Genomic DNA, 27667 nt, shown 5'->3' with positions numbered 1-27667 from the left:
GGCGAAGTCTCGGTCATAGTTTGGGGGGGTTTTGAAGAAAGAAGGCTATAAAAAAATATTAAAGGAAAATGTAGTACGTTCTAACCAGCGCCTGATCGGTAGAAAATTTATATTGCTTGCTTGACAACGGTCCTAAGCTGCGCAAAGTGAAAAAAGTCAATGAAATCCTCTTCGTCTTTTTTTGAGCAGGTTCGCCTTCTACAATCCGCTCTTAAAGGTCGAAAATTGAGTGTTTTAGTTAAAATTATTGTTTTTCTTGTTACAGGTAGAAGTTGGAGATGTAATTTTAAAAGTTAACGAAACCGATGTGATACGATTTAGTACGAAAGAAGGTAAATTGCATGAAGTTAATAAATTCTAAGCAACTGTTCTATATGAAATTTTAAACACGCTACCGAATTAATTAATTTAATTTTTATATTTCCCGTTTAGTTCTCAAATGTCTGCGATTATCTTCAGACCCAGTTACGTTGAAAATTAAACGAGGTAATAATGTCTTATTCCCATCTTTCATAATTCTTTCATACACATTTTATTATTTCTAGATCCAAAAATCAAAGCGACGGTCCACAAACATCTTTGCGATATAGAAAAAACCTCTAAACTACCCGCTGTTCACACTACTAACATAACCTCACTTTCTAATTCTAAGAAACCAGAACCGGCAGTTCATAAGGTAATTTTATCAATATTTATTTATAATAATAACAAATACTTAGTTTTATATCGACATATTGATAGAAAAAGTTCAATATATTATCGTAAATTAAATATTTCGTTGCTATGGATTGGTCGGTGTTGTTGACTTGAGTTATAATAAACAAAATACACTAAAACTTTTTCTATTCTCAAAATTGATGCGAAAGTCCAAACTATCATTATTAGATTACCATAAAACAAGTCTCATACAAGGTGCAGTTGATAAATAAAGAAACTGAGTAACTTTCAATGTGAATATCTCACGCAGTACGCTTGCAGCTTTTCTCGCAGCTTCAACTGACCCCAATTTTATTCACTTCAATGTAGGTTTCACCTTAGGAAACAGATAGAAATCGCACGGAACAAAATCGGTGAATTAAGGCGGATGGTTTAGTACAACGATCTAAAAAAGGAAGTCGATATGAATCCGCGGGCCACGTCATCTGTGAGGGCCCTGCACGGTTTAAACAACTTGGACAAGCCTCATAGCTTGAATCATGACATCAAAGGGTTCAAGTCAAAACGCCTGATCGGCTTCTCAAAGGACATCTGAAAGCGAAACTCTTCTTATTAATGAAATTTGAAAACGATCATTGGTACATTTGAACTACTTTATTTCGTATAGGAGTTTCTGTTGACGCTGAACAGCATTTTTGCACTAAAACTGAAATATATTAACAACCGAGGGCTTTGAAGAGAGTTCCTGTTAGTTGTGTTAGAGATCGAGGAGATTTTTTTTATAGGCCATTTGTACTGTTTGGGGGATTAAATGATTGCAAGTGAGAGTTTGAAGAGAATTTTTCTTTTTGGCACATTTGAACTACTGTGATAAATCTGGCGATACCAATCAAATTACACAAAAAATTTCATATTGATCTCAAACATTGGTGTATCGGAACTACTCTATTTTGTCTCGATGATGAACAGCAATGAAACTGAAGAATGCCAGCGAAATAGGCAATCCATACTGTTTGGCAAATGAAATAATTTAAAAATTGAAAAGAATTCTTCCTTTTTGAATGATCCAATACAAAATTCGTTCCTTCATATCGATCCCCTTTTTTACTAAATTCGTTGTAGAATCCTAGTGAATCAACTAGATTTGCTGCTGATCTCGAGAAAATACTTTAGATCTTATGTAGTTTTGTTCAAGAACTGTTCTTAAGTCTAAATTCTATATTATAGACACAAAATGCTTTGATACGACATGGTTCAACAACAAATGGTAGCTGTGCGGAACAAGAACCTCTCCTTCATCAAGACCATCACGAAGAAGATCAACTGCGACCGTTTGAGAGCGAACAAAATGAACGATTACAATGGCAACCATTGGCTGCATACACCAATGAATTCATTAACAAATCGAAGACACATGGACAACCGAAATTCGAGGCATATATGATGACCGGTGAACATATTTTGAATATATCGAGAATGCCGCAGACTACAACCATTGTACCTAAGCAACAGAAGAAGGTATTTAATCACCTACACATATTAACTTCCAATTCACTCCACTTAACAATGAAAGATTTCACGTTTTTTATTTTCTTATTTTTATTTTTTCATTCATTGAGGTAGTTTGTAGAGCTTTGTAAAATTCAAAATTTGACAATAACACATCACACTTTAATCTGGGAAATGAGGCACAAAACTTAGGAATTTTTGAAAATAATAAGTTCGAAAATTGAACCAGATTCAGTTAATTTAATGATAAAAACGTTGCACATCGGTGAAACTCTTATCAGAACGAAGTACCGGCCTAAAATAAGCTATAAAACGCGCTCGTGGATAAATACACAGATAGATGTGAAGACATTCCACCATCCCCTATCATTCCGACAGGTCTTCATCCTATTTCGAGTAGTGGTTTCGCGACCTTCCTCTCTCCTAAGTTGTATGGGAGATTCGGGAATAAAACCTTTCCATTTTTATTCTTCGGGAAGATAAATTATCGTTTTTTACAACTGTCCCCGATGTATAACTCGGCACTTTCTTATGAAGTACGAAGTTACCATGAGGTACCAGTCATACCCGGGCACCAGGTATCTCACAGGTCATCGCTGTCGTATTCAGCGATATCTAAAACCTCCACGAAGTATATATTTGGTCAATTTAACAACGAATTTATACAGGGCTCAAGGAAATGACGTATAAACCAGCCATCTCGGACACCAGATACCTTATAGGTCATCGCCGTCGAGATATTCGTGATCAGCGATCTAGAAAACTCCCAGGATATATATTTGGACAATTTCATAACGAATTTTCAAAGGGGTTCTAGAAGACGAAGTAAATATCGGGCTCCCTGGGGGCGAAATATTTTTTAAATATTATCAAAAATCTCCCAACATTTCAAAATAATCCATATAAATGTATAGTTTAAGATGTAACCTCATTTGATTATTCCCTTCTCTCATTTTTATTCCGAAAATTGATTTCTATTTAAGGAAAAACTACCGGTAAAAATATTTTTTTAAAATCTTCAACATAACCTCACAAAATTCCAAAATAATCCATCCAACTGTTTAGTTTAAGATATTACTTCATTTGGTTATTCCCTTCTTTCATTTTTATTCCCAAAATTGATTTTCATTTTAGAAAAATTGCTAGTACAAACATTTTTTTAAAATATTCATCATAACCTCACAAAATTTCAAAATAATCCATGTAACTGTATGGTTTATGATGTTACTTAATGGGTTATTCCTCTCGTTTATTTTTATTTCCAAAATTGACTATAATTTTTATATTCATGTGATCTTTTATTTGATAAAATTTTACAATTCTTTATATTATATTGTTATAAGGCCCGAAATTAAATTGAAACGTCAAAAATATCTATAAAAAGTCCTTTAATAAGTGAAGAGGTCTAAAAAAACTACTACTTTCTGACATCTTCTAATCCGATTAATTTCATCAGACTCTTATTACATCGATAAGTTGATAGATTTTGTTACAGATGGAGAATCTGAGATATCACAATAGTCACGCCCATCATCTAAGGCATCAACAGCATACCTCGGTACCAAACAGTCCCAACGAATCAGATTTGGGACGTAACGCTACTAAAACTGGTCCAAATTCAGCTTCTACTTCCCCTATTAGTGCCAACAAAAGAGATCAACATCAACCGTCTCCCGTTGATTCTTACAATTACGTAAGAACAAGTAGATCAGAGGTAAAGTCCTTTTAGTTTTCTTGAAGATAACGAAACTTTATTTCAGTACTTAAATATAATTTGATGGTATAGTTATTAAAAATAACCGCAAACCTGGAAATATTCTTATTACACGTACGACACGACATATAATTAATTATCATTATTGAATATTTTAATTGAGCAAACTACTCATCAACTTATAGATTCTACTTTCTATTACTTATCCTTTTATGGATACAACTACCGTTTAAATATTAATATGGAATTATATGGGTTCGAAATAATTTGAAACGGTTTGATGGATGATGGTATAAATAAAATGAATAATTGGTTTAAAATAGGTGAAGGTCTGATAGACAGATTTGTTTCTGTTGAGAGGTATTAGTATATTAACGTTTTAAATGTTTTTTTTACAGATAAATTGATTTATGAACCCTTAAGCAAACTTAACATCAATCAATTTCAGTTAAAGTATAATCACAAGTAAATCAATAGTACAGTGATTTAAATAGAAAATAATTCACTGAAAATATATTGAAACCCTAGATATATTTTTTAGCATTATCCTTAATCCTTTCCCTCTAGTTATCTGTATAAGAAGCTCCGTACCCGCTTGTGGCTATTTTTATTTTATATTATATTGTATTTATTTTATATTTTTTATATATTTATTTTAAATTAAAAATATGGTTTTTGATTCATTTAAAGTCATTTAAGGAATATAGAATCGTGCAACATTATTCTGATTTTAATCCTTTTAGTTGTTATCATACTTTCTCAACTGAAGACCCAGTTCATGTAACAGTATGGTCCTTTTAATTGGTCCGTTTGAGAAAACATTTACTGTTACAAATTATGTTTGATACTTTTTATCATAAACTCATGGTTTTGATATATTCAATGTTATGAAGGCGTTCCTATTGGTTTGTTTTGTTTTTAAAAAGGTTTCGATTCAAAAATATTAAAAAAAAAAGATTTCTATATTTACATTTTCACTTTTTTAGTAAATTTCAATTTCAAAATATGAGTATTACAATATCTATTTGTTCTTAACTATCTTTAAAGGTCTTTATTCATTATAAATAAACTATTGCATGAATTTCGTTGATAAATTCTGTTTAGATTGTGAATATTGCTTTTCTGCTCATATTTTTCAACTTCTTGATAATTTCCAAATTTTATCCTCATTTTTGTTAAAAACTATTCAACTTGAATTATAATGAATAACCAACATGTAATGGAAAATATTCAATGTCATAAGACGTTACTTTGTGTCCTAATTGGCTTGTTTTGTTTTTTAAAATGTTTTTATAGAAAAATATTCAGAAAAAGACTTCTATATATCTATTTTTCTATTTTTTCGTAAATTTCAGTATTAAAATGTAAGTATCACAGGATTTAAGTGTTTCTAACCACCGTTCAAATGATTTTTTTGATAAAAAACTACAAAAAGATACTAAAAATGTATGCAAGTAATAAAAAAAACCATATACGTTGATTATTTTTTGAATTTTTGTTATTTTGATTTATTCCTGTTATTCAAAGTTGATAACTTCCTTTTAAATTAAAATAATTGCTTTTAGGCTAATCTTTTTCAAATTCTTTTTGATGTTTTCCAAATTTTATCCTCATTTTTGTTGTAAAAACCATTTTACTTAAAGTATAATCAATTACCAACATGCATTTCAAAATATCAATGCGAAGATTATACTTTGTATTCTAATTAATTGATTTTGTTGTTAAAAAGATTTTGATAGAAAAATATTCGAAAAAAGACATCTACATGTCCATTACTCATTTGTTAAATTTTGATTGGTAATTGTGTATATGACAATATCTAACTGTTTTTAACCATTTTTATTATTACTTTTTTTCAATATAAAGGAACTGTTACATGCACTAAGCCATAAAAATATCCAAATGAGTGCAATTGATAAGAGCACCATATCAGTTGGCCATTTTATTGAGTTTTCTTTTTTTTAATTATATTCAAGGTATCTAAAGTTCTAAAAGTTCCTTTTACTTTGTAATAATTGCTTATTTTATCATATTTTTTATAATTTTTGAATTTTATTCTTATTTTTGTTGTAAAAATGTTTTGTTAACAGTATAATGAATCACCAACATATTAATCAAGATAGATTTGAAGATACACACTTACCGTCACTTAATTCTTGAAATAAGTTTTTAAAAAATTACCAAGCTCCAATGCAGGCTCAAAAGTGTCTGTAAGTACAAAAAATCACAGAAAAACCATCACAACAAAACTTTCCAAACATAACCTCAAAATAGTGAACCTCTCCCTTTGTATCAAGTACTACTATTTTTGTTTTTTTTTTAATATGGTAGATGGATTATTCTTCTTTTTTATATAATGAAGACTTTGCTTATATAATTACACAGTTACAAAAGACTATTCTAGAATTTCAGATCAACTATAAAAACAAAAAAATTGACAGATGAAATTAAAAAAAAATTCAACATTCAAACATTAATTTTCAAAATTTTGTTTTGTGTTATAATAATGTGAAACCGTAAAGATAAAACAAAAATACTGTTTGTACAACGTCTACCAACGTTTAGAATGTAATTTCCCCAAATAAACGAGCAGTGATTTCACTCACACTTTTGACATACAGCTACAATTACGACACAAATATTAAAATTGTTCAACGAAGCGACTCTTTATAAATAATTTTGTATAATAACCTATAAAATATGTATTGAAGAACATTTAATTATAAAATAATACACAAAATAATTGTAATTGTAACCCGCAACTATTTGTTATTGAACTTAATTCTTATTAAAGCATCTAGTGAATAAAAAAATGGAAAAAAAATCATAGATGCTCAAACGATAAAATTCACTCTCACAGTGTTGCCAAAACGAAATTATCACGTTAGATTTCAGATTTAATTGATGATAAGTAAAATAACAAAACATATTATAAATGAAGTTGTCAAAATAGTTACGTACTCGATTATGACGTCATTTATTTTCTACTTAGGACCAACTTCAAGGTCAAAACGATCTTTACAACGTGAGCGTCGCCAATTCGGAAGCAGACGAAGATGTTACGAGCTCTCTGAACACGTTACTCGACACACGACCCGATTCCGCAACGGGGAATTGTAACAGCGACAGCGATCGCATCGTTTGGACTTACAATGCACCGATTTCCGATCAACACAAATTCGCTCATGCGCTATCGAACGGAAGTAGTTCTTCGCATAGCAACGCTTCTCCGACATCTTCGAGTCCGTTACATTCTACCGGATCTCCCGCTTCGCCTACTTCAGTGTCTTCCTCTGTGATGTCCAGCCATTCAGGTATTTCAGGTATATATATATATATATATATATATATATATATATATATATATATATATATATATATATATATATATATATATATATGACATAATCATGTGATTACCTACTTATTGAATTTTTTTGGAGTGAATAATTATTTAATTGTAATTTTTTTTGTAGGATCAAAACGAACTCCATACGGTCTTTCTAATGGACCTACGGGACAACTACCGGGAGGCGGCGATTACAGTGTTTCAGAAGCGGTATCGAATATTTCCAGTCCCGATTATCATGACGATGATATAGTCGGTTTACGAGATTGCGTTATGGAAATTAGTGATCATAGTGATAGTGACAGTACTTTGTTAGTGTCAGAACCTCGACAGAGGCATGTTAGAGTACATAACAGTAATTCGATGGGTAGTGGTAATTCGGACGGTAGTGATCATCGAATTGTGATACAAGTGAAAGGACCCGATAAGGATAGACATAGACAGAGTGATAGTATGTCGACGTTGAAAGAAGATAGCGATAGTTATCAGGTGATTGTGTTTTTTTTGTGACAAGTGACATGTTTATTTTAGTATTACCACCGGGAGATTTAATTTATCATTTTGTAGTGTTGAATTGTGGTGTATAAAACAAATGGTTGATGGGTTAATTTATCATTTTAGGTATCGAATGATGTATTACAAGATTTAGAACACGAAGAAGACGGTTTTCGGGAGATATCTAATAATAAATCGTCTCCGTTATCTTCGGAAGATGAAAGTGATGTAGAAAGTCTTCATAGTTTTCACTATTCACCTAAAGCGGTCGATATGCCTTCCGCTATCAGACTTGCGAAAAGGTTGTATAGTCTCGATGGTTTTAAGAAATCTGACGTTTCTAGACATCTTAGTAAAAAGTATGTACATATTCTGAATTATTTTTTAGGTTAAGAATGATTTTTTAAATTATTTAATATTGTTTATAGAATTATTTCTAAAACATTTTAATGACTTTTTTGATTGAGTTATTAGGTCTTAAAGGTCTTAAATTTCTTAGTACTTGAATCCATCAATTACTATTACATAAAAGGACTCATCGTTCAAATTTGAAAAAAAGAAAACTTTATTCTACAGTGAATTCGACCAAGTTTGAAAAAGCTTCCGCCAAATTTTGATACCTTTGTATACTAGAGTGAAACACAATTAACACAACAAATTTCAATCTTTTGGAAAACTTTTGCCAAATTATAAGGGAACCTTCAAACTCGCCAAATTTTGAAAAAGTTTAATCTCAGTTCTAAAAAATTTTGAAAAACATGTATATTGAAAAAACCTTCGATATATTTAAAAAACATCATAAAACATGCTGAACTTTCGCCAAATTTTTGAGGAACCTTCACAAAATGTGGAAAACTCGCCAAATTCATGAAACTTGATACGTTCCAAAAAGCTTCCTCAAATTTTGATATTCCTGTGTATAAAAAATTTTAAAAAAACTTCGCCAAACACAATGAACACGAAAAATTTCAAGACTTTGAAAAACTTTCGCCAAATTTTAAAGGAACCTTCACCAAATTTGGGAACTCATCAAATTTTGAAAAAGAATTCCCCAAATTAATAAAACTTTAGATATTGGATGAAATTTTTGGAAAATTACTCGCAAAATTTTGAAAATCTCATATATTCAGAATCTTTCTGCTAATATTTTAAAAAATCGAGGCTAAAATTGGAAAATTCGCCAAATTGATAAATATGTACATTAAAATATCAATTGTTAAAAAAGCATTCTCCAAGTTTTGAAATCCTCATATATTGCCACACATCGCCAAATTTTAAAAGAACATTCGTAAAAATTCATAAAGCTCCAAATATTATCGTCAAATTTTAAAAGAATCTCTTCAAATTCATAAGATTCCATATTTATATTAAAATATTTCACGCCAATTTTTGAAAAAATACTTGCCAAGCTCATAAAATTTGATATATTAAAAGATCCTACGCCAAATTGTAAAGAATACTCGCCAAATTCATAACTCTTTATATATTTCGCCAAATTTTAAAGAATCAAGCCAAATTCATTAAATGCCATATTTATATTAAAAGATTTCACGCCAAATTTTGAAAAAATTTTGCCAAATTCATAAAATTTCATATATTGAAAGATATTTGGCCAAATTTTAAATGATTACGTGCCAAATTCATAAATCTTTATATATTAAAAGATCTTTTGACAAATTTCTCGAAATCCCAAATGTTAAAATTCTTAAAACTTCAGATATTGAAAAACATTGCCAAATTAAAAAAAAACAATCGCCACAACTGATTAACTCACTAAGTTTTAAGGGCATCAGTTGAATTGAAAGTACCTTCACCACATATTAAAAGAACACTCCAAATTCTTAAAACTTCATAAATTTAAAGTCACTTTGCCAAATTTTCAAAAAACTTCATTCGAATTGGCTAAATTTGAAAAGAACATTGACAAAATTTCAAAGTTTTAAAGGACATTCACAAACTTTAGAAATATATACTTATATATTTGAAAAAACCAATGTTTCTTCTTTTTTGCCAAGATTATATTTGAAGCAATTTTTTTTCAGTAACGATTTTAGTAGAGCAGTGGCAGAAGAATACCTGAAATATTTTGACTTCGAAAAAGATACCTTAGATATAGCTTTAAGAAAGTTCCTGAAGCAATTCTCTCTCACCGGCGAAACTCAAGAGAGGGAACGAGTTCTTGTTCATTTTTCCAAGAGATATTTAGACTGTAATCCCGGATCTTTCAATTCTCAAGGTTCGAAAACAACATTTTCCCGTTGATAAAACAGAAATAAATTTTTTTTTGATGTTCCAGATGCCGTACACACTTTAACTTGTGCCATTATGTTGCTCAACACAGATATACACGGCCAAAATATAGGAAGGAAAATGACTTGTAACGAATTCATAGAAAATTTAGCTGGTTTAAACGAGTGCGAAAATTTCCCGAGGGATGTTTTAAAACAATTGTATCACGCGATCAAAAATTATCCTCTGGAATGGGCGTTGTAAGTAGCCAGTTTTTTCCACAAATATTACAGAATTCAAACCTCTTTCAACTTGATTTAAATGTCTTTATGCAAATATTTTTCATTTTTCCAATTCTAAATAAGACAATTTAGCAAAAAATCCAAGCTTTTAGGTCCAGGTGTTGAAGAGAACCAGAATTTAATCCCTACATCTCTTTTATGCTTTCTCTTCATACTATTTTCCATCTAAATTTAATTGTAGTTCTTTGTTGAACCATTAATGTTAGAAAAATATCAACTGTTTTAGGTCTAGGAATTATTGAGCAGGATAATTCATGATCCAAATCTGTTTTTAGGTTACTTTTGCTTTGTTTTCCACCTTATTTCTGTAAAGATACCACTTTCAACCCCCTTCTGGGTTCAACCAGGCTTGTTTGGTCTAAACTTACTCATTTTCCATATTTTTATTATAAAGGTTGTATCCACTTTCAACCCTATTCCAGTTTCTACTAGGCTTTATCCAACATAGAACTGGTCTATATTGTAAGATACTTCCTCTTCATACAGTTTTTTGGTCTAAACTATCCTCTTTTCCAAATTACTACTCTGAATACTGCATCCACTTTCAGTTCCACTTTCAACCCGTCTTCCAGTTTCTACAATACTTCATCCAACAAAGAACCTTTGGTCTATATGTGTAGGATATTCTCTCTTCATACAGTTTTTTGATCTAAACATTCTCTTTTTCCAAATTACTATTCGAAGACTTCCAATTCCAATTTCAACCGTCTTCCAGTTTCTACTAGGCTTTATCAAACATGGAACTTTTGGCCTATTTGTGTGGTTCACTTTATGTTCATACATTTTTAGTCTCAACTGTCTTCTTGTTCATCTTACTATGTTGAAGCTATTATAGTATCCTAACTTCTAAATTCAGGGATGAAGAACCCGAAGAAAGAAATAGTGTACAAGTTCAACCCAGAAGTACGGATAGCGGTAACATTGGAGGTAATCCTTTCCTTGAGATACCAGTTATGGCTAATGCCGTTGAATACAAGAAAGGATATGTCATGAGGAAATGTTGTTACGAAGCTAACGCCAAAAGAAGTGAGTTTTGTTCAATGGTTTTCACAATGGCTTTATAGAAAATTGTTCCCATTAGTTTAAATCAGTAAAGGGTTGGTATAAGAGAAACCGAAAAAAGTTAAATTTACTTTTATATACTTGCTTAGAAATAGTTCATATGGACCATGTTGTGAGCCGATATCAATTATGGTATGAAACTTGATTGAAAGTAGTTCATATGAACAATTTTGTAAGTCAACATCAACTATAATATTAAGATTGTTTGGAAGTAGTTCAAATGAACCATTTTCTAAACCAACATCAATTATGGTGTGAAACGTGTTTCAAAGTAGTTCAAATGAACCATTTTGTAAACCAACATCAATTATGGTGTGAAACTTATTTCAAAGTAGTTCAAATGAACCATTTTATGAACCAATATCAATTGTGATGTGAAAAATGTTACGGAGAAGTTCATATGAACCATTTTATAAGTCAGCATCGATTAAGGTACTTCATATTTTTAATTTAGTATCAAAAATCAATAAACAAATGGAAAAATAGGGAGATCAATAGAAACGGGGTAAATATTTTTATTAAACCAATTCAAAACTACAAAACTTTCAACAACAGTTTTGGAAACATAATTACTATCAAGAGTTATCAGTAGAAAACTGTTCAATAGATCTTCTTAACTGAATCTATTAATTTTTTTTAACCATTTCGATACATTTCCATCATAATTCCTTCGATCTGCTGAACTGACTTGCCAAATCAATATCACATCCTAATCTGAAGAGTTCATCATTCATATGAACCGTTTTCCTAGATTTTGTTTTACCTGTATGTTGTTTTCCCAGGTGAACGACTATCCTTTAATTTTTTCCTGGATGATCATGAAACTCTAGATGATTCATGATGTGGGGGGACCTCTGAGTGTTTTTAACTAATTTTTAATGTCATGTAGCAGAATCGAAAAGACATTTCGTTTGATTATCCTCATTATGTGCTTGATGCTTAGTTAAGTCCCACATGGAATCTTTCTTATATGTATAAAAGCTTCCATACTTAACCTAAAAATATTTATAGCTTCATCTTTTATGTGAATTGCTACTTATTTTAGCCTATAAAAAATTCAATTTAATTACATAATTTCACCTTTTAATGATTTCTTGTTATCTTCAAATATCTAATTTTCCTTCTACCTGCAAGAATTTTTTTCATAGTCCAATAATAATGGGGTATGGAAATAAAAAAATACTCTTTAATTTGGACGTTAGTCGTACTAAAATATTTATTTATTTTTTATTGGTATTCCTTATTTTGTTCACATACAGGTAGGTGAATATTGTGTTATTTTGTTTAATTATTCTGTAGCTTTATTTTTTCTCAAAAAATCTGAAGGATCAAAATGGTATGTTAAAAAGATATTGTTTGTTATATCTCTTGATTTAATTTCTGGAATATTGCCTCCATATAATAATGACACATTTTTTTGGTATGGGATACTACATCCCTTTCATTTTTTTTTCAATTCATATGTATATAAAAAATCCTCTTGTACCTTATACCATTGAGATAATGTTGTAACGAAATCCGCAGCTTTTCTTTTTTTTTCTAATCTTCACAAAAATGTCATTTTTTTGTATTAAGATGTCTTAGTAGCAAATTTTATAAATAAAAAATCTAATGAAAATTGATGACAACATAAAGAAAACCAAAAAAAATAATAATAAAGAAGAAAAATTAAAACCACTGATAAATGTTGATGTCACGATTCACTGACACCCTTTAATATCTATGTGCCCTCGCCTCCAATCAGTTTCCGATAACTGTCCCTGAAATTAATAGATTATTCCTGATCGTTTAATGAATTCTAACAGTTTGAGTAAGATCTATCCAGCTTGATAAGATTCTTTGATGCTTTGGATTCATAAAGTATGTGGATAAATATTTCTTTTTTTATTTCACATAATCTGCAATTGTTCTTTTCCACAAGTTTCTTGAGGTGTCCACTAGAGTAGCAGCATCTTGCTAGAACTTTTAATGATTTTTATTGTGGCATTCTTTGGATGGATCTCTTCTGCTCATATTTTTCCCTTAATTATAATTAATTAATTTTTGTCGAACAAGCTCAAATTCTTTTGCTGATAGCTGATGTACATCAGTTAGTTTGAAAGGGACATTACAAGCTGCCACTTCATTCTTTATTAGTATTCACTTTGACTACAATTATTTTTTGCAAAAAACTTTTAATCAAGTCAAAATTAATGGAAAAAAAAATAACATTAGATACGTTTTTAGAATGCTTAATAGATGATTCAGAAATAAATTTGTACTCTGCTTCTGTATGAGTCATAGGCAGTGAGAAAATCCTAAATCTACAACTGCACCAACGCAAAATTATTAGTCTCTGAAGATGATGATTTGTTTATCGAAACGTCAGACACTATAATTATGAATTTTGTTGTAGTCGTGTTCAGTAAAAAAGTATATGAAAATATTTTTTTGAATATTGTGAAAAGTGACGGTTTCTAATCGATAATCCCTCAACTGAATCGCCCATTAAGCCTGCAAAGCATGTTGCAATACAAAATAGCTGTTTCGAAGGCCTTTGCTGCATTTTTTTAGCACCGTTTCACAAACGTAGCTGGAAGATGTTTTATTGCACACTCCGAGACCTGGTGCTGTATTTACACAAGGACGAAAACGGCTTCAGGAAGAATCAGATGGGGGATAATTTACATAACGCCATCAGGATACATCATGCGTTGGCTACCAAGGCTTCGGATTATACCAAAAAACAGTACGTCTTTAGATTACAGACTGCAGATCAAGCGGAATATCTCTTTCAAACTAGGTACTATAAATAAATTTCTAATGCAAAAATTTTTATATTTTTCTTCATGTTTTTTAATAGTGATTCAAAGGAATTGCAATCTTGGATAGACACGATCAATTTCGTGAGTGCGAGTTTTTCAGCGCCGCCATTGGAAGCAGCCGTTGGTTCTCAGAAGAAATTCCAGAGGCCGTTGCTACCATGCAGTCACACTAAATTATCTTTGGTAAGATTTCGTCCCCATTTAGATGATGTTTTTTTTTATTCGGAAAATGAAAATCGTTTTTATTTTTTCTGTAGAGAGAACAACTAGCGGATCATGAGGAGAGAGTAATGAGACTGGGAGCTATGTTGGATGATCATCGGAAATCTCCACCAGAAAAAGGATCAAAATCACAAGTCATACAAAACTATAAGGAAAAGGAAACTTATCTAACTTATGAGGTTCGATACGATCACGTTTATATTAATTATTTATTTAATTATTGTTTATTTACAGTTGAAACGGTATAAGACTTATAGTTTGATGTTGCGTTCAAAGATGTCGCATTATCCGGAACTGACGGTCAGTTTGGCGGAAAACTCTATCGGCGAAGCGGACGAAACGCTGGCGGGCGCGATTGGACCATCTGTTTGCTTGTTGGACGAGACGGGAGGTGGCGTCGTGGCGCCCCCATTACCGGATCGCCCTTCTCCCACTGTGAATAGGTACAGTTACAGACAGGCCATTTACAATCGCAATTTGCTCAACGGGGACGTGGACGCGGGTTGAGGGAGGCGTGTGTGCTGGTGGCATGCTTGGTGTTGAGGTTTATTCTTTTTTTTTTATCTATCTGTCGAAGAATTTTTTTTTTTAATTTCGTTTGATGGTGGAGTTTTTATTACTTTTGATTAAACGGCTAGAGGTTGATAATGAAATGTTGATAAATACCGAAAGATGAATCGATACTAAACGAAAATGTAGTTAAACTACCGGTTATTTTTTGAAGTACTGAACCATCTCAATTATATTGTTTCGAACTCGTCAACTAAATGGATCGTGAAGCTGGTCATGTTCTATAATGTTAATAGAAACGATAATTTGGTGGACGCGCCGGATACAAATTTTCAAGAAACCGATAAATCTTTGTATTGTTTTTATAACTTGTTTACAGTATGTTATGATTATCTTTATAGAATCAATTTATAAAAAAGCTTTTTTATTTGTTTACAGCAAATTAAATATTTGGAACATTCGTGATAATAGTGTATATAAACGAATCTCTAACAACCGTAGTTACTCAGTAAATAATCTGATGTCATAATGAATAGTAAAAAGTAAATTGTGATTTTAAATAAATTAGTAAATAGTTAAGTGGATAATTCAGTAAATAATGATTAGTTCAGTGTATAAATAAATAAAGTAAGTAGATAAGGTAAATTAACCCCACACCTGTCACTGTTGTAATGTTTTTCTTATTTAATTTAACCTGTTTTCAACTGTGGGGTAAATTTATACACACGGTCTATCTTTATTTATTTATTTATACACTAAATTATCCACTGTATTTACTAATTTGAATCCGCAGTTTACTTTTTACTATTATGATACGTTCACTATGACATCAGATTATTTACTGACTGACTGCGACTAACTAATATCCAGAATGTTCAAAAACTCTTATTTGCTGTAAACAAATAAAAAAAATATTATAGAAATGAATTTTATAAAGATAATCAGAATATACTGTAAACAGGTTATAAAAACAATTAAAAGATTTGCTGCTTTGTTGGAAATTTGTACCCGGCGCGTCCACCAAATTCTAGATTCTATTAACATCTTCGGACAGGACCGGCTTTACAATTCATGTTGTAGACGAGTTGAGAGAAATTGATAACAAATATAGTTCCTTAAAATAAATATTCAAAGAGTATGCGCATCGAAAAAGTTATGTTGATGTTTTTTATCATGATATCACTTTCTTAAGAGAAACATTCCTCAAGTTATCACACCCTTGGTGCATAGTTTTTCAATTAAATTTCGGAAGAAGTCTTCGCAGTGATTTATATAACAAAATATTGCAAATTAAAAATATTCAAACACAGAAATTTTATTTTTAGAAACAATAGCACGATTTTTTTTATTAATCATTTTATATTTTTATTCAGGGTGATTACTCCGAACGATTTAAGAACATGTAATTTGTCATTTTCATGTTCTGTAAAGTCTATGGCCTATCTAACTGTTTATTAAAAATTATAGGTTAGTTTCTAGATAGGACGCGTTCGGAACTAAACTGTCGAGTTTACAATTGAAATCAGAGATGGGCGGGTTAATGTAGATTAACTGTTACAATAGTAATAAGAAAAAAATAAAAATCCATCGTTTTGTATGAATCAACATTTCTAGTATTTTGCTTTTATTGCTAATTAAAATAGTTTTTGGTATTTGCGCGCGGTTTTTGGTATTTTTATTGGTAAAAATTTAGGCAATTTTCTAACAATTTCAATGAATATATTCGTATTGTCTCAGGTATCATTTTATTTATATTGCTTTGGTAGCTAAAATCAAGTAAAATAATCGTGAAAATGGGGGCGAAAATATAAACTCTTTATATATTAAGTATCAATTAGTTTAGTAAACTTGTATATAATTTTATATAAACATTTTCGTATTGGAAACGTGGCAAATAAACAACAAAGTGTACTACCCCTAATATATTCCGAGTTTTCGAATACTTATACATTCATCGTCTGGGACTGAAATTATGGTCAAGTTCAATCCTTGTGGTGCACGAGGTACCGGTAGGACGACGCGAGCGCCATCTATTGAATAGTCATAAAACAAGGCGTTTGATGAAGTGAAAAAATGACTCATAATGAAGAGCTATCAGAAAAAAGTTCGGGATTGTGGTTGTGACCCGTTTGAGCTGCGGTTCGAAGATATAGAGGACTGAGTACCTAGTTTCAGCACGAACTTTACTACCAAAGATACTCACAATTTCCTCACCTCTAACCTTGTTTTCATCGGGAATATGCATCGATGATCCGTGTAGAGTAGATGTAAAAAAAGGAATACGGGTAATTAGTCCTCGGTACTATCCTTCACACGTATTTCCACCAATCTAGGTTTTGAAAAGACTAAAAAACCATCTTTCAGTAATTCTTCAAAAGAATATAAAACAATAAAATTCAGTATAATTAGTTAGGATTCGGCGGTTCTAGATTGTGTTATTTCTTGTAAAATAACAATAAATGACTAATTATTGTTGGTATATTTTATTTAAACATATTTTTATATTGTATTTGACCATAATTTCAATCCCAGACGATCGAAAGCTCGGAAACATATTAGAGTTAGTACTCTTTGGTGTTTAATTTTGCCACAATCCCACTACGAAAACTCTAAGCTGGCAAAGATTTCGTTTTAATTTTTTTTAATATACAGAAACAATTAAACCCACTTTATATTGTTGATAATTATATTTGTTATAAAATTGTTTAAAAAACTTACTATACTGATTGTACTTTCAGAACCTGTGTTTTGATATCAGTATTTAATTATTTTATATTCCTAGTGACTTCCCACATAACGTATAACTAGGGAAATTTGAAGAAATTTGATAATTTTTTTGGCACATATTTATAAGTTGGGAACCCAAGAGGCTTGACTTTTGTCCTTTTCTTCTCGTATTGGCTTTTATAAGATTACTAGTGGACCCGACAGACGTTGTCCTGTACACACATCTTAAATTCAAAAATTCCAATGGACAGCGTGTGAGTATGTGTATAGTATGAGCGAAGTTAAATGTAGAAGCTGTGGGAATAAAAAATTGAACTTTAATTAATTTAATTAAAGTTGGAATTCTATAACTTGTGTATTTATTAAATTGTACAAAAACTTATTTTATTGTAATGCCATTAGATGTACAATATTTTCGTTTGATACTTGAGGGGTATAAACAAATAAATTTGATGATTTTCCAACTCTAGAATACGCAATGTTAGAAAAACACGGATTTTCTAAATCTAAGCCAAAAATCTTCATTTTTTGACCTTATGACTTATTAATCGTTATAGCAAGGTGAGAAAATCTCCTCCACACCTCATTTTAGGTCTGTCGGGCCAGTTTCTCTCTTTAGTCTTCGGTCGTCTTTTCCTTGCATCAATGGTTGGAGTATGGAATAAATGTGTGATCCAGTTTTTGGTAACGCATTTGGCTTCTCTTGTACTTTAGCAATTGGACGGTCTTTGTGTAGCATTAATTCCTTCTTTATCTAAAGAATTTCAGTATTTCAAAAATATATCTTTATTAATTTTTCCATCTAAACTCTTTCATGTTATATATCAATTTTTTATTATATTTCCAGTGGATTATTATTACTATAACTCACTGTATAATTGTGTGAACTGTCAATATCTTCAAATTTTCTTTGTTAGAATCTTAGATATTTTTATATATCGTACTTTTTGTACAGTATTCCTCCAATAAAAATGTTAAATATGTGAACAATATCTTAGCAAGTTGTGTTACTTTCGTGTAACTGCTATAAGCCCTTTCTTACTACAAACAAACATATACTAATGAGATCTAATCACTACCATACTTTTTTAAAATACTTTATTTATATCAACTTCTTGTCATACCTGTACTCCATTCAAGCTTAGTTCCAACCCTTTAATTTTACTTTTTCAATTACTGTCCCTTCAACTTTCAAGTAACCAACTTGTCATATATATAGTTGTTAACGAGCCTTTTATATTTCCAATATTAGTTGTAATTAAGATTGCCAAATCGCTTTCTACAACAGGCTTTTCGTTGGGTTTTCGAGAACATTCCAATGATGGAAATTGTGATGAACTTTTATCATTTTATAGTCTTAATAATAAGAGTGAGGTTAAGTTGGAATTTTTGGAACCGTTGGTGATATTCATATTGAACACATTGTTTAAACTATCACTACACCGACACACACAATTACATTGCGCTCAGACAGTGTAGTGTAGTGGGAATGTAAACAGTATGTTCAAGAGTGAGGTTATTGGAGATATTTTATAAAGGTAATTATGGTCTGTGGCTTGTTTGAATTATTTTGATTATAATATAATATTAGATACTCAAACAATTAAAATCAAAAAATTTTCAACTTAATCTAAAAAAGAACAAAATGGGATAACTTTAACTAGACATGATAATGAAAAATATGTGTTTTGCTACCCAAAACTAATCATGGGTTACTTTTATTTTCTCATAATAAAATTTATGGTGTGGATTTATATGAATGCTAATCATCAGTATTGCATCACGTGGCTTCCATTTGTAAATAATCAGTATATAGAAACTAATTTGCACTAGTTAAAGTTATTTATATTCTAAAGTAAAATCTGTTCATTTGAAAATATAAATTATCAGTTCAATTTTTCTCTGGTTATTCAAAATTATTTTGAACTCGTTGCAAACTATATTCATACTGATGATGTACTTAAAACAATATCGAAACTTTGTCTGTATCAATATTATGGCAATCTTATTTGCTTTTAGATATTAGGATTATCCCTGTTTTAATAATTTTATTTTTCCACCAAAGTTCCATAATTATTTATAAGGGTGAATAATATTTAACAAAGGCCATCACAAAGTTTAGAAACAGATATGAATTCCGATATCAAAAAAGTTGTGAGTAAATATTTCTAAAGTAATTATGTTATAGTCCATTCATTTAGCATGGATGCATTTTAATTTAGTGGAAGCAATAAAAATTAAGTTAATTTTCATAAACCATAATCATCTAATTTTTATTTTCATACTTCATCATCAAATTATTAAATTATTTAACGTATCTTCCCTGTACATAGATTTCAAAAGCCACTCTTATTATTATTGCTTTCAATCGGGCAAATTACTACGAATGAACTATAAGTTTCTAGATCCAAAGTTATCAATAAAAGACAGCTTCTTCCGATAAATTTCTTGGCTATTTTGTCCCAAATCTATTACATGTTTCACTTCTACTGATAAACATTTTTTTTTCATTTATTTGTTAATCAAATCTTTATGTCAAAAATTATCAAATTGACGAACAATTAATTTGACAAAAAGTAATCAAAAACATCTGTATCAGCGGCCTGTTTCATTTCAACTCACGTTTTTTTCTTATTTGGTTATAATCCAGGCACTATAAAAAATTAGCTCTGTTCACCATATCGTGATGGAAAACATACTTATTAGTTTCTTGATTTTTTTCTATTCTAATTGGTTAGTGTCTATTGTTGCCTTTTAACTATTTAATTCCCGAAGAACTTGAAGGGGTGCTTCAGATAGTATAAATATTTTTGCATTTCGATAGTTGAGTTGTGCCGATGTAAGAATAGTATATGTCTTCGCCTCTTACGTATATGAAAATATGTATAATGTACTAAACCTATTGAAATAGCGAGCTAGGATGCTGTGTCACATATTCCTGCCCCTACTTCTTAATTTTTGATCCATCAGTATAGGATACCAATGAACCTCATGGGAACAAAATCTCTGCATTTGTCTATTGCTAAGACTGAAGCTAGTTTACATTCAGCCTCTGAAGACGATAATTTTGGTTGGAAACGCTCACCATACAGTGTAATTGTGAGTGTTGGTGTAGTGGTAGCATCAACAGTATGCTCATTGTTGGTTCTATTTTTTCCAAAGGACAAATCCGGAGAAACCCAGATGGATAGGAATTCTCTAAGTATAAATAAACTTTCTAGACTTTGTGGCGGTCGCTGAAGTTAAATATTCCCAATAGAAATCAAAATCAAAACTCAATTAAAAATTACAATTATCATTACCGGTTAGCTTAGCTAAAATAATTACGTTAAACGTTTTCCAATAATTCATTTTAACATTATTGAAGATATAACGCTTTTTAGGGATTATGCTTATAAGAAAAAAATTTTCAATAATAGTCAATTAGCTCTTTTTATAAAATGATTTTATTAGGTTAGACCGAGGTCAATTAAACTTTTTAAACATTTTTACTCGAATATTAAATATAAATGTTTGGTGCCAATTAAAAAAGTCACATTAAAATTACCTTTCATAACTTTTTAGGAAGATTTATTTAAAAGAATTTTACACTTGTTTACCGACATACTTTTATTATGTTGTGACAAGGTTACGTAAGTTCTTCGTTTATTCTTCTTTCCTCTATATATCCTGTCCTGTATTTATATAATGTAATTTAGGAAGTTGGTAATTTTAATTACATAAAAAAGAAGAGCAACTTATTCAATTGAACAATACATATAAATCTATAATTTACTATTTGTGATTTTTTGTAGTTTCTTCTTAGTTTTTCGTAAATTCATAATCTGCACATCTTATATTCAATTTTTTCTACATAGAACGAAATTGTTGTACAACATATATTATGGTTATCAACTGAAAGATTAGAAACTATTGGAATAACTATCTTGAAATGTAAGTCTACATTTTAATTAATGTTACAAGTAAGGTAGGTTTTATCTCCTTTGCTACCAAGAACCAAGAACATTTAAATTTCTTAATTTTTAACCGATTCTGTGGAACAAATGTATCAAATACCGATTGCATATCTACAAAAAAAAATTGTTATATGCAGTTTTTAATCAATTTTATAATGAATAATAAATGTTCACAGAATGTAGCATTTATATGATTTAAAATTACTTGATAAAGCAAGGGACCAAAGTTCGCTTTATTATTATTATTTCTCAAATTAAAGAAAAAGCTGAAAAAACGTATTTTAATGACAAGTAATTTTTTTCTTATAAGTATATTTGATTTTTTTTTATCTGACAGCCAAAAACTTTCCTGTAAATATACATATTTTAGTCGGTAGTTGTTGATAAAAAATCTCATTGAAAAAAAGGCAGTAGAGAGTTTTTCGTTGCCTGTAAAAATATTTTTCTTGAAATTTATTGTACAAGTAAATCTAACTACTAAAGTTGAGAAATTATACAGATTATTTAGTATTACTACACGAATATTTACAATTACACTGTTTGGTATTTTAAACCTTCCTTAGGTCACTGATTCATGTCCAGTAATAGGACCAAACAGTGTATTTGTTTGGATGTAGTGTAGTGATACTAAACAATGCCTTCGGTAACAATAGCAATCACTTACCCACTGTCTTATCTCATATTTCAGAATAATAAAAGCATTTTTCAGTTAAATTATCTTAAAAAATGTCACGAAAAACTCAAAAATGAATCCTTTTATAGTTTAGGGGCTGTGAAAAAATATTAATATCAATAAAAGTTGTTTTTCTCATTTAACTATTATAGGAATGTAAATCCTATTGTATAATTAATTATGTCGATAAAGTACATGCAGACAAATGTTATGAAGAAAATTTTGAATTAAGAAATATATACATAGCTGATAAAATATTATTATCTATGAAATAAACGATTATTTAAATTAATTTTGGTTTCTAGGTGTAGTTTTACTCTTGTGCACATTATTTACTATCCCGATGATCAAACAATGCTCCTAAGGTTTGTTCAATATTTTTTTTTACCGTTCCTATATTCCCCCATTACTAATTAACATTCGTCGGGACACCAACCATCCCAATAATCAATAAAGACTATTAGACCAGGCCTTTAATTATGATAAAAAGTGAAAAAGAGATAATAGTAGAATGAAACCCATTCGTATAAGAGGAGATTATAATGAAAATGAAAAGAAAATTTATTTTGGGGTAATCTGAGTTTGTGAAGGGGAAGGGGTGGGGTTTTAAGGGTAAAAAATGAATAATCTCGATTTACAGTAAAACTAAAAGTACTATGAAAAAAAGTTGAATAGCAAAGTTGTAGGTAATAAAAAAATCTACAATATTGGTGTTCATACTTTTTTCACATAACCTCAAAGTTTTTGCGAAAAATTGAAATAACAAATTTTTTGGTTTTTATTTTTATCTTCTACAAAAAACATTTTTTTTTTTCACAAAATGTGATGATTTTGTTCGTTGAAATCTTAACTTTTTGATAGTTTAAAAAAATATTACCATCACCATGGTAGTTTGCTCAGAAAAAGCAAAAAAAACCGCATCCGAAAATTGTCTTTATTCGTGTACAATTTTTAGATATTTATTAAAATTTTAGACTCTACTTATATTTATCAATGTAACATGGAGTACCACGTTTTTCGTGTAATTAGAGTATGGAATTTTATTAAATAACAAAAAATTGTATAAACAAAAATTTCGGATACGACTTTTTTTGACTTTTGTGGGAAAATTTACCGTGGTGATGGTATTATTTTTACACCGTGAGAAAGTAGAGATTTCAATGAATAAAAACTTTCACGGGAAAATTTTCGATTGGAAATTAGGGTAATTTTTCGATATTGTTTAAAAATAAATATTTCGAAACAAATAAATTTCAGTGTATTTGGGACATAAAAAGATACGTTTTTAACAAATTGCGTGAAAGAAAAACATTTTCTCGTAAAAGATATAAATAAAAAAACAAAAAACTTGGTTTATTGAATATTTCACATAAATTTTGAGGTTATGTGTAAATTTGTTAATACAAAAGTTGTAAATTTTTCTATTACCTACAACTTTGCCATCTGATTTTTTTCCATAGGACTTGTAGTTTTACCAGAAATTGAGATAAACCGTTGTTACCCTTAAAAACCCACCCCCTTTCCTTTCTCGACATCAGATTGCCTTAAAATTATTTTTCCTTCCATTTTTATTATGTTCTTTTTCAATGGGTTGCATCCTACTATTATTTTTTTTTTATTCCAAAAATTATCGACCCTGATCTCGATTGATTTTAACGTGAAGTATAAACTTCCTTCATATCCCTCTACATTGAAACATAATCATATATTACAGTTGAAAATGTAATATTGGCCTGGTAAATGACAAATTGAATCACTAAGGCCCACGATGCAACAGTTTTGAAACAAAGTTTGCAAACCAGTTGATCTTTCAACGGTTTGGCAACGTCGTATATTAGCGGCGAGCTGCACAGGAAATGACTCCATTGAAACTAATTTGCAATCGGTTGTACCTGACCATAATTCCGCGGTCGCAGGTGTTGTTTCATTCGATTATCTTATGTTTATTTTGGTTTTTCTTTCAATATGAATCATCAAGAACTAAACATCAAAATTGTGGGAAAAGTGGAAATAGCTAGTCCTTCCTCTTCCGAGTTTCTCACAATTTCTTCTTCTTCTAATTCACTAAGTATCACTAGAATCGCCCAAGTTCATTTTTCAAATTTCAATTCTGTATTTTCACGCGATAATATTTCGATTTCGATAAACTAGTCGTTGCTATGATACCGGGAGCAAAAGAAAGTTCTTCCCGGAAGAGAATAGGTAACAAAAACATTCGATAAAAAGCTCTTGCACTGCTACGAACAGTCTAGAGTTCACATTTTTACCTAGGTATGGATGGATCCAATGCATTGTCTGCGGTATTGCTAATAATCAATAATATCTTCCTCATCTGAGTCTGAATACGAGATCTAGCTATTATTTTAATATAAAAATTATTCTACATTCGAATGCTCCCATTCAACATACTCCCCTCCACTCGTCACACACTTTTCCATACGTTTTTTCCATTGATCGAAGCAGTGCTGGAAGTCTCCTTTGATGAGGGCCCTTAGGATATTAGCAATTTTTTATTTACCGCTTCCATCGACTCAAATCGAGCCCCTTTCAAACCAAATTTTTTTCTAACCTTTCAGAGCAAGAGCTTTTGGTCAGGAGTCAAATTTTTTGGCACAAATTTCGTACAGACTTTTGTCATGTGCAATCCCTCGTGTAAAATATTTTTAGCCGTTTCTTTATCGACGTTTACAGTCTCGGATGCTCTTTCGACGATCACAGGCCGAGCTTGGCGCTGGTGCTCTCTCGCAGTCTCGTTATTTAATAGCCAGACCTCGTACATTGAAAAAGTATTGATTACAAGTCTTATCCGTGTGCGCTTAAGTTTTGTTTTGATTGGAAAACTGTTACAAGATCAACTGGTTTGCAACCTTTGTTTCAAAACAGCTGCATCGTGGGCGGTCGATCTAAGTTGAAATTACACTGACTGGTCTTTTGATTGGTGGTTCGTATCTGGTTTGAAGGAGTAAATAGTGTAATTTTGAGTTTAGTGGTAGTTCACTCAACTCGCACCAATAAAATAATGTGTTTAGCCACTCATTCACGTGTGGAATGTGATATAATTTTCATATAATGATATCAACAAAACCTTTTTAACTTTCTTTCCGTTTTAAGCCAGAAGTTCTGAAGTTTCCTTGAAAAAACTTTTCTCCCACCATTAGAAAACTAATTTTTTTTTACTTTTGGCAGTAATTGTTTTATATATTATTGGGATGGTGTAACCATGAACATTTTTTGCAAAATATCATTCAAAGATAAGGTTTTATCATTGTGCTTCAAGACCGCCGCTGCTACTGATGCAGTACAAATATTTTCTATATTATCACAGAATAAACTGAGCTTATAAGATAAAAAAAAACATGAGGGTTGTTTCTCGACTTCCAGAAAGATCAAATAACGTTTTCAAAATTTCGTTTACACAAAATTTAAATCAGCAATAGTATCCTTTATTTGATTCTTTGATTCATATACAATAATCCTCTTCTTCTGCGTGGTGGTATCATAAGAAGCCGCTAAACTAACATCCATACTCGCAATATCTCGTCTTTTAAAAAATCTACGGGATGGTCGAAGGACCAGACAGTCTATATGTGATTTGTAGTAGCTAAATTATTTTCTAAATGCGCGGCCCTTTTTATATATTAAATATTTGTAGTGCGATTGTGGCGAAATTAAACGCAAAAGTGTACTAACTATAATATATTTCCGAGCTTTCCAATACTTAACATTCATTGTCCGGGAATTGATTAGTGAAGAATTGCGGCATTTCAATCATTTTTTTTTAAAAAACAATATTCAAATTGACACTTGATGGAAATATCAAAGTTATTGATTTATTTTCGAAAAATTCTGAGGAAAAAATAGATTTCAAAACTTCCATTTCTTCAACTCATTGTTTTTCCGTCTGTATCAGCTTCTTTCACCTTCGGTACATCATTTTCTTTTAACTTAGAATCTCATCGAGAAATTTCTAATTCATTTGAACGTTTTTGAAATTTTCCCAGAAACGAAATTAATTCATTATGATTTTGGAATTGTTCAAATCAATCTTTTAGTGCTTCGTGATATCTTGTATACATTTATTGGGTTTTCAATCGGTTTATCTTCGTCTTCATAATGTTTTTTTTATTTGCCGAAGCTTTTTATTTAGAAATTCTGTTGATATTTGCTCAAAAATTCAATTTTTTATTTTATTGTTCATTTTGATGGTATGGTAAAATGAGGAACCCGATTGGGGCAATCGCTCCAATCGTTCTTTATCCGGCATTGCTATTATGATTATTGCTATAAATTTCTGGAAAAGACTTCAAAGACAGTTTGTATACCTATCTAGGTACCTCTCCATCAGCTGGTAGTTATTTCGTCCTTGGCTCTACTGACACTTACAGAAATATTGATAAAAATCCTAAAAATGGGAAAAGTTGAAAAAATTGGAATGGCTTGAAAGAAATCTAAACCTCCACATCAAAATAGGATTCATGGGATGTTATGTGTGGTCAGTACTGCTGGAAACTTGGACCTTGAAGAATCAAATGATCAAAAAACTTGAGGTATTCGAGATGTGGCTCCATAGACGCATCCTGAAGATACCCTGGCCTGACAGAATCACCAACAACCTACTGTTACAAAACATAATGCAGGAGTTGAGGGAAAGAAAGGCATTGGCAGGAAAAAGAATGAGAATGAGATTAAGAGAATGGACAAATCTCGGCGTCGGAGAATTGTTTCATGTGGCGAGGGACAGAGACGCATTTAAAAACGTGGTCGCCAACCTTCAATGAGAAATGGCATGAGAAGAAGAAGAAAGTAAAAGTCTAAATGCAGAATTGAATATCTTCATGACATAACTAGGACATGTATATACTTTACATGAAGAAGTGCTCTATTTTTGAAAAACTATCATTTCAAGAAATGTACATTATTCCCAACCACCTTGTTTTCTGGACAATTCGCCTCCAAACTGGTCTGCTCTCAACCAACGTTCCCCATCTTCTCAAAATTCATTTTTTGTAAATATTCTCAGTCTTCTTATGTCATCTCCCAACATTCACTGTTATAAGTTACGATTGATCTTATTGGAGCCCTATAGATTTTCAACTTCGTTCTTTTTGTTATCAATTTGTTTTGCAGGAGCTTCAGGTTCGCAAAATCAGTTCTATCATCACTTTGTATTGTATTAAATCTTCAACTCTCCTACAATCTTCTATCCAGTTCTTCTCCTATCGCATCGTCTTCAGGCACTTTGTAATTTTTGATCTTCTGAATCGCTTCATCTTGTTGATATATCGTCGTTTTTATTATAGGTTAAGTCTCCATCTTCTTCCTCCTTGATTATTTCGTCTGTGTGATGTTTATCTGAAGCACATTGTATTAATAAATTGACAGCAACTTGTAAAATGACGTGTAAATGAATTATTTTCAAATTAATTGAAATAAACATATAAACAAATGCACCGCATAA

At 30.7% G+C, this 27667-nt stretch overlaps 1 protein-coding gene across 20 annotated transcripts in view; it reads left to right on the top strand.

Annotated features, from left to right (window-relative positions):
* Positions 1 to 27667, top strand: part of LOC130902205 (PH and SEC7 domain-containing protein) — a 56159-nt gene that overhangs the window by 24015 nt on the left and 4477 nt on the right. Inside the window, exons 2-17 of one of the 20 annotated variants that reach the window (XM_057814129.1) lie at positions 266 to 332; positions 433 to 486; positions 546 to 676; positions 1885 to 2175; positions 3662 to 3880; positions 6873 to 7194; positions 7357 to 7718; positions 7851 to 8083; positions 9767 to 9960; positions 10021 to 10213; positions 11112 to 11281; positions 13871 to 14099; positions 14160 to 14304; positions 14379 to 14522; positions 14578 to 14786; positions 22515 to 22574. In XM_057814129.1, coding sequence (XP_057670112.1) covers positions 266 to 332; positions 433 to 486; positions 546 to 676; positions 1885 to 2175; positions 3662 to 3880; positions 6873 to 7194; positions 7357 to 7718; positions 7851 to 8083; positions 9767 to 9960; positions 10021 to 10213; positions 11112 to 11281; positions 13871 to 14099; positions 14160 to 14304; positions 14379 to 14522; positions 14578 to 14786; positions 22515 to 22574 — 3023 coding nt within the window. Of the gene's footprint in view, positions 1 to 265; positions 333 to 432; positions 487 to 545; positions 677 to 1884; positions 2176 to 3649; positions 3881 to 6872; positions 7204 to 7356; positions 7719 to 7850; positions 8084 to 9766; positions 9961 to 10020; positions 10214 to 11111; positions 11282 to 13849; positions 14100 to 14159; positions 14305 to 14378; positions 14523 to 14577; positions 14787 to 22514; positions 22770 to 27667 lie in introns of those variants that run through there. The other 19 variants (XM_057814124.1, XM_057814127.1, XM_057814128.1 and 16 more) reach the window with 19 other exon arrangements.

The sequence above is a fragment of the Diorhabda carinulata genome, chromosome X (genome assembly GCF_026250575.1).
Source record: "Diorhabda carinulata isolate Delta chromosome X, icDioCari1.1, whole genome shotgun sequence".
NCBI lineage: Eukaryota > Metazoa > Arthropoda > Insecta > Coleoptera > Chrysomelidae > Diorhabda > Diorhabda carinulata.
Note: the sequence above shows the minus strand (reverse complement) of the source record. Positions and strands in the feature narration are given on the sequence as shown.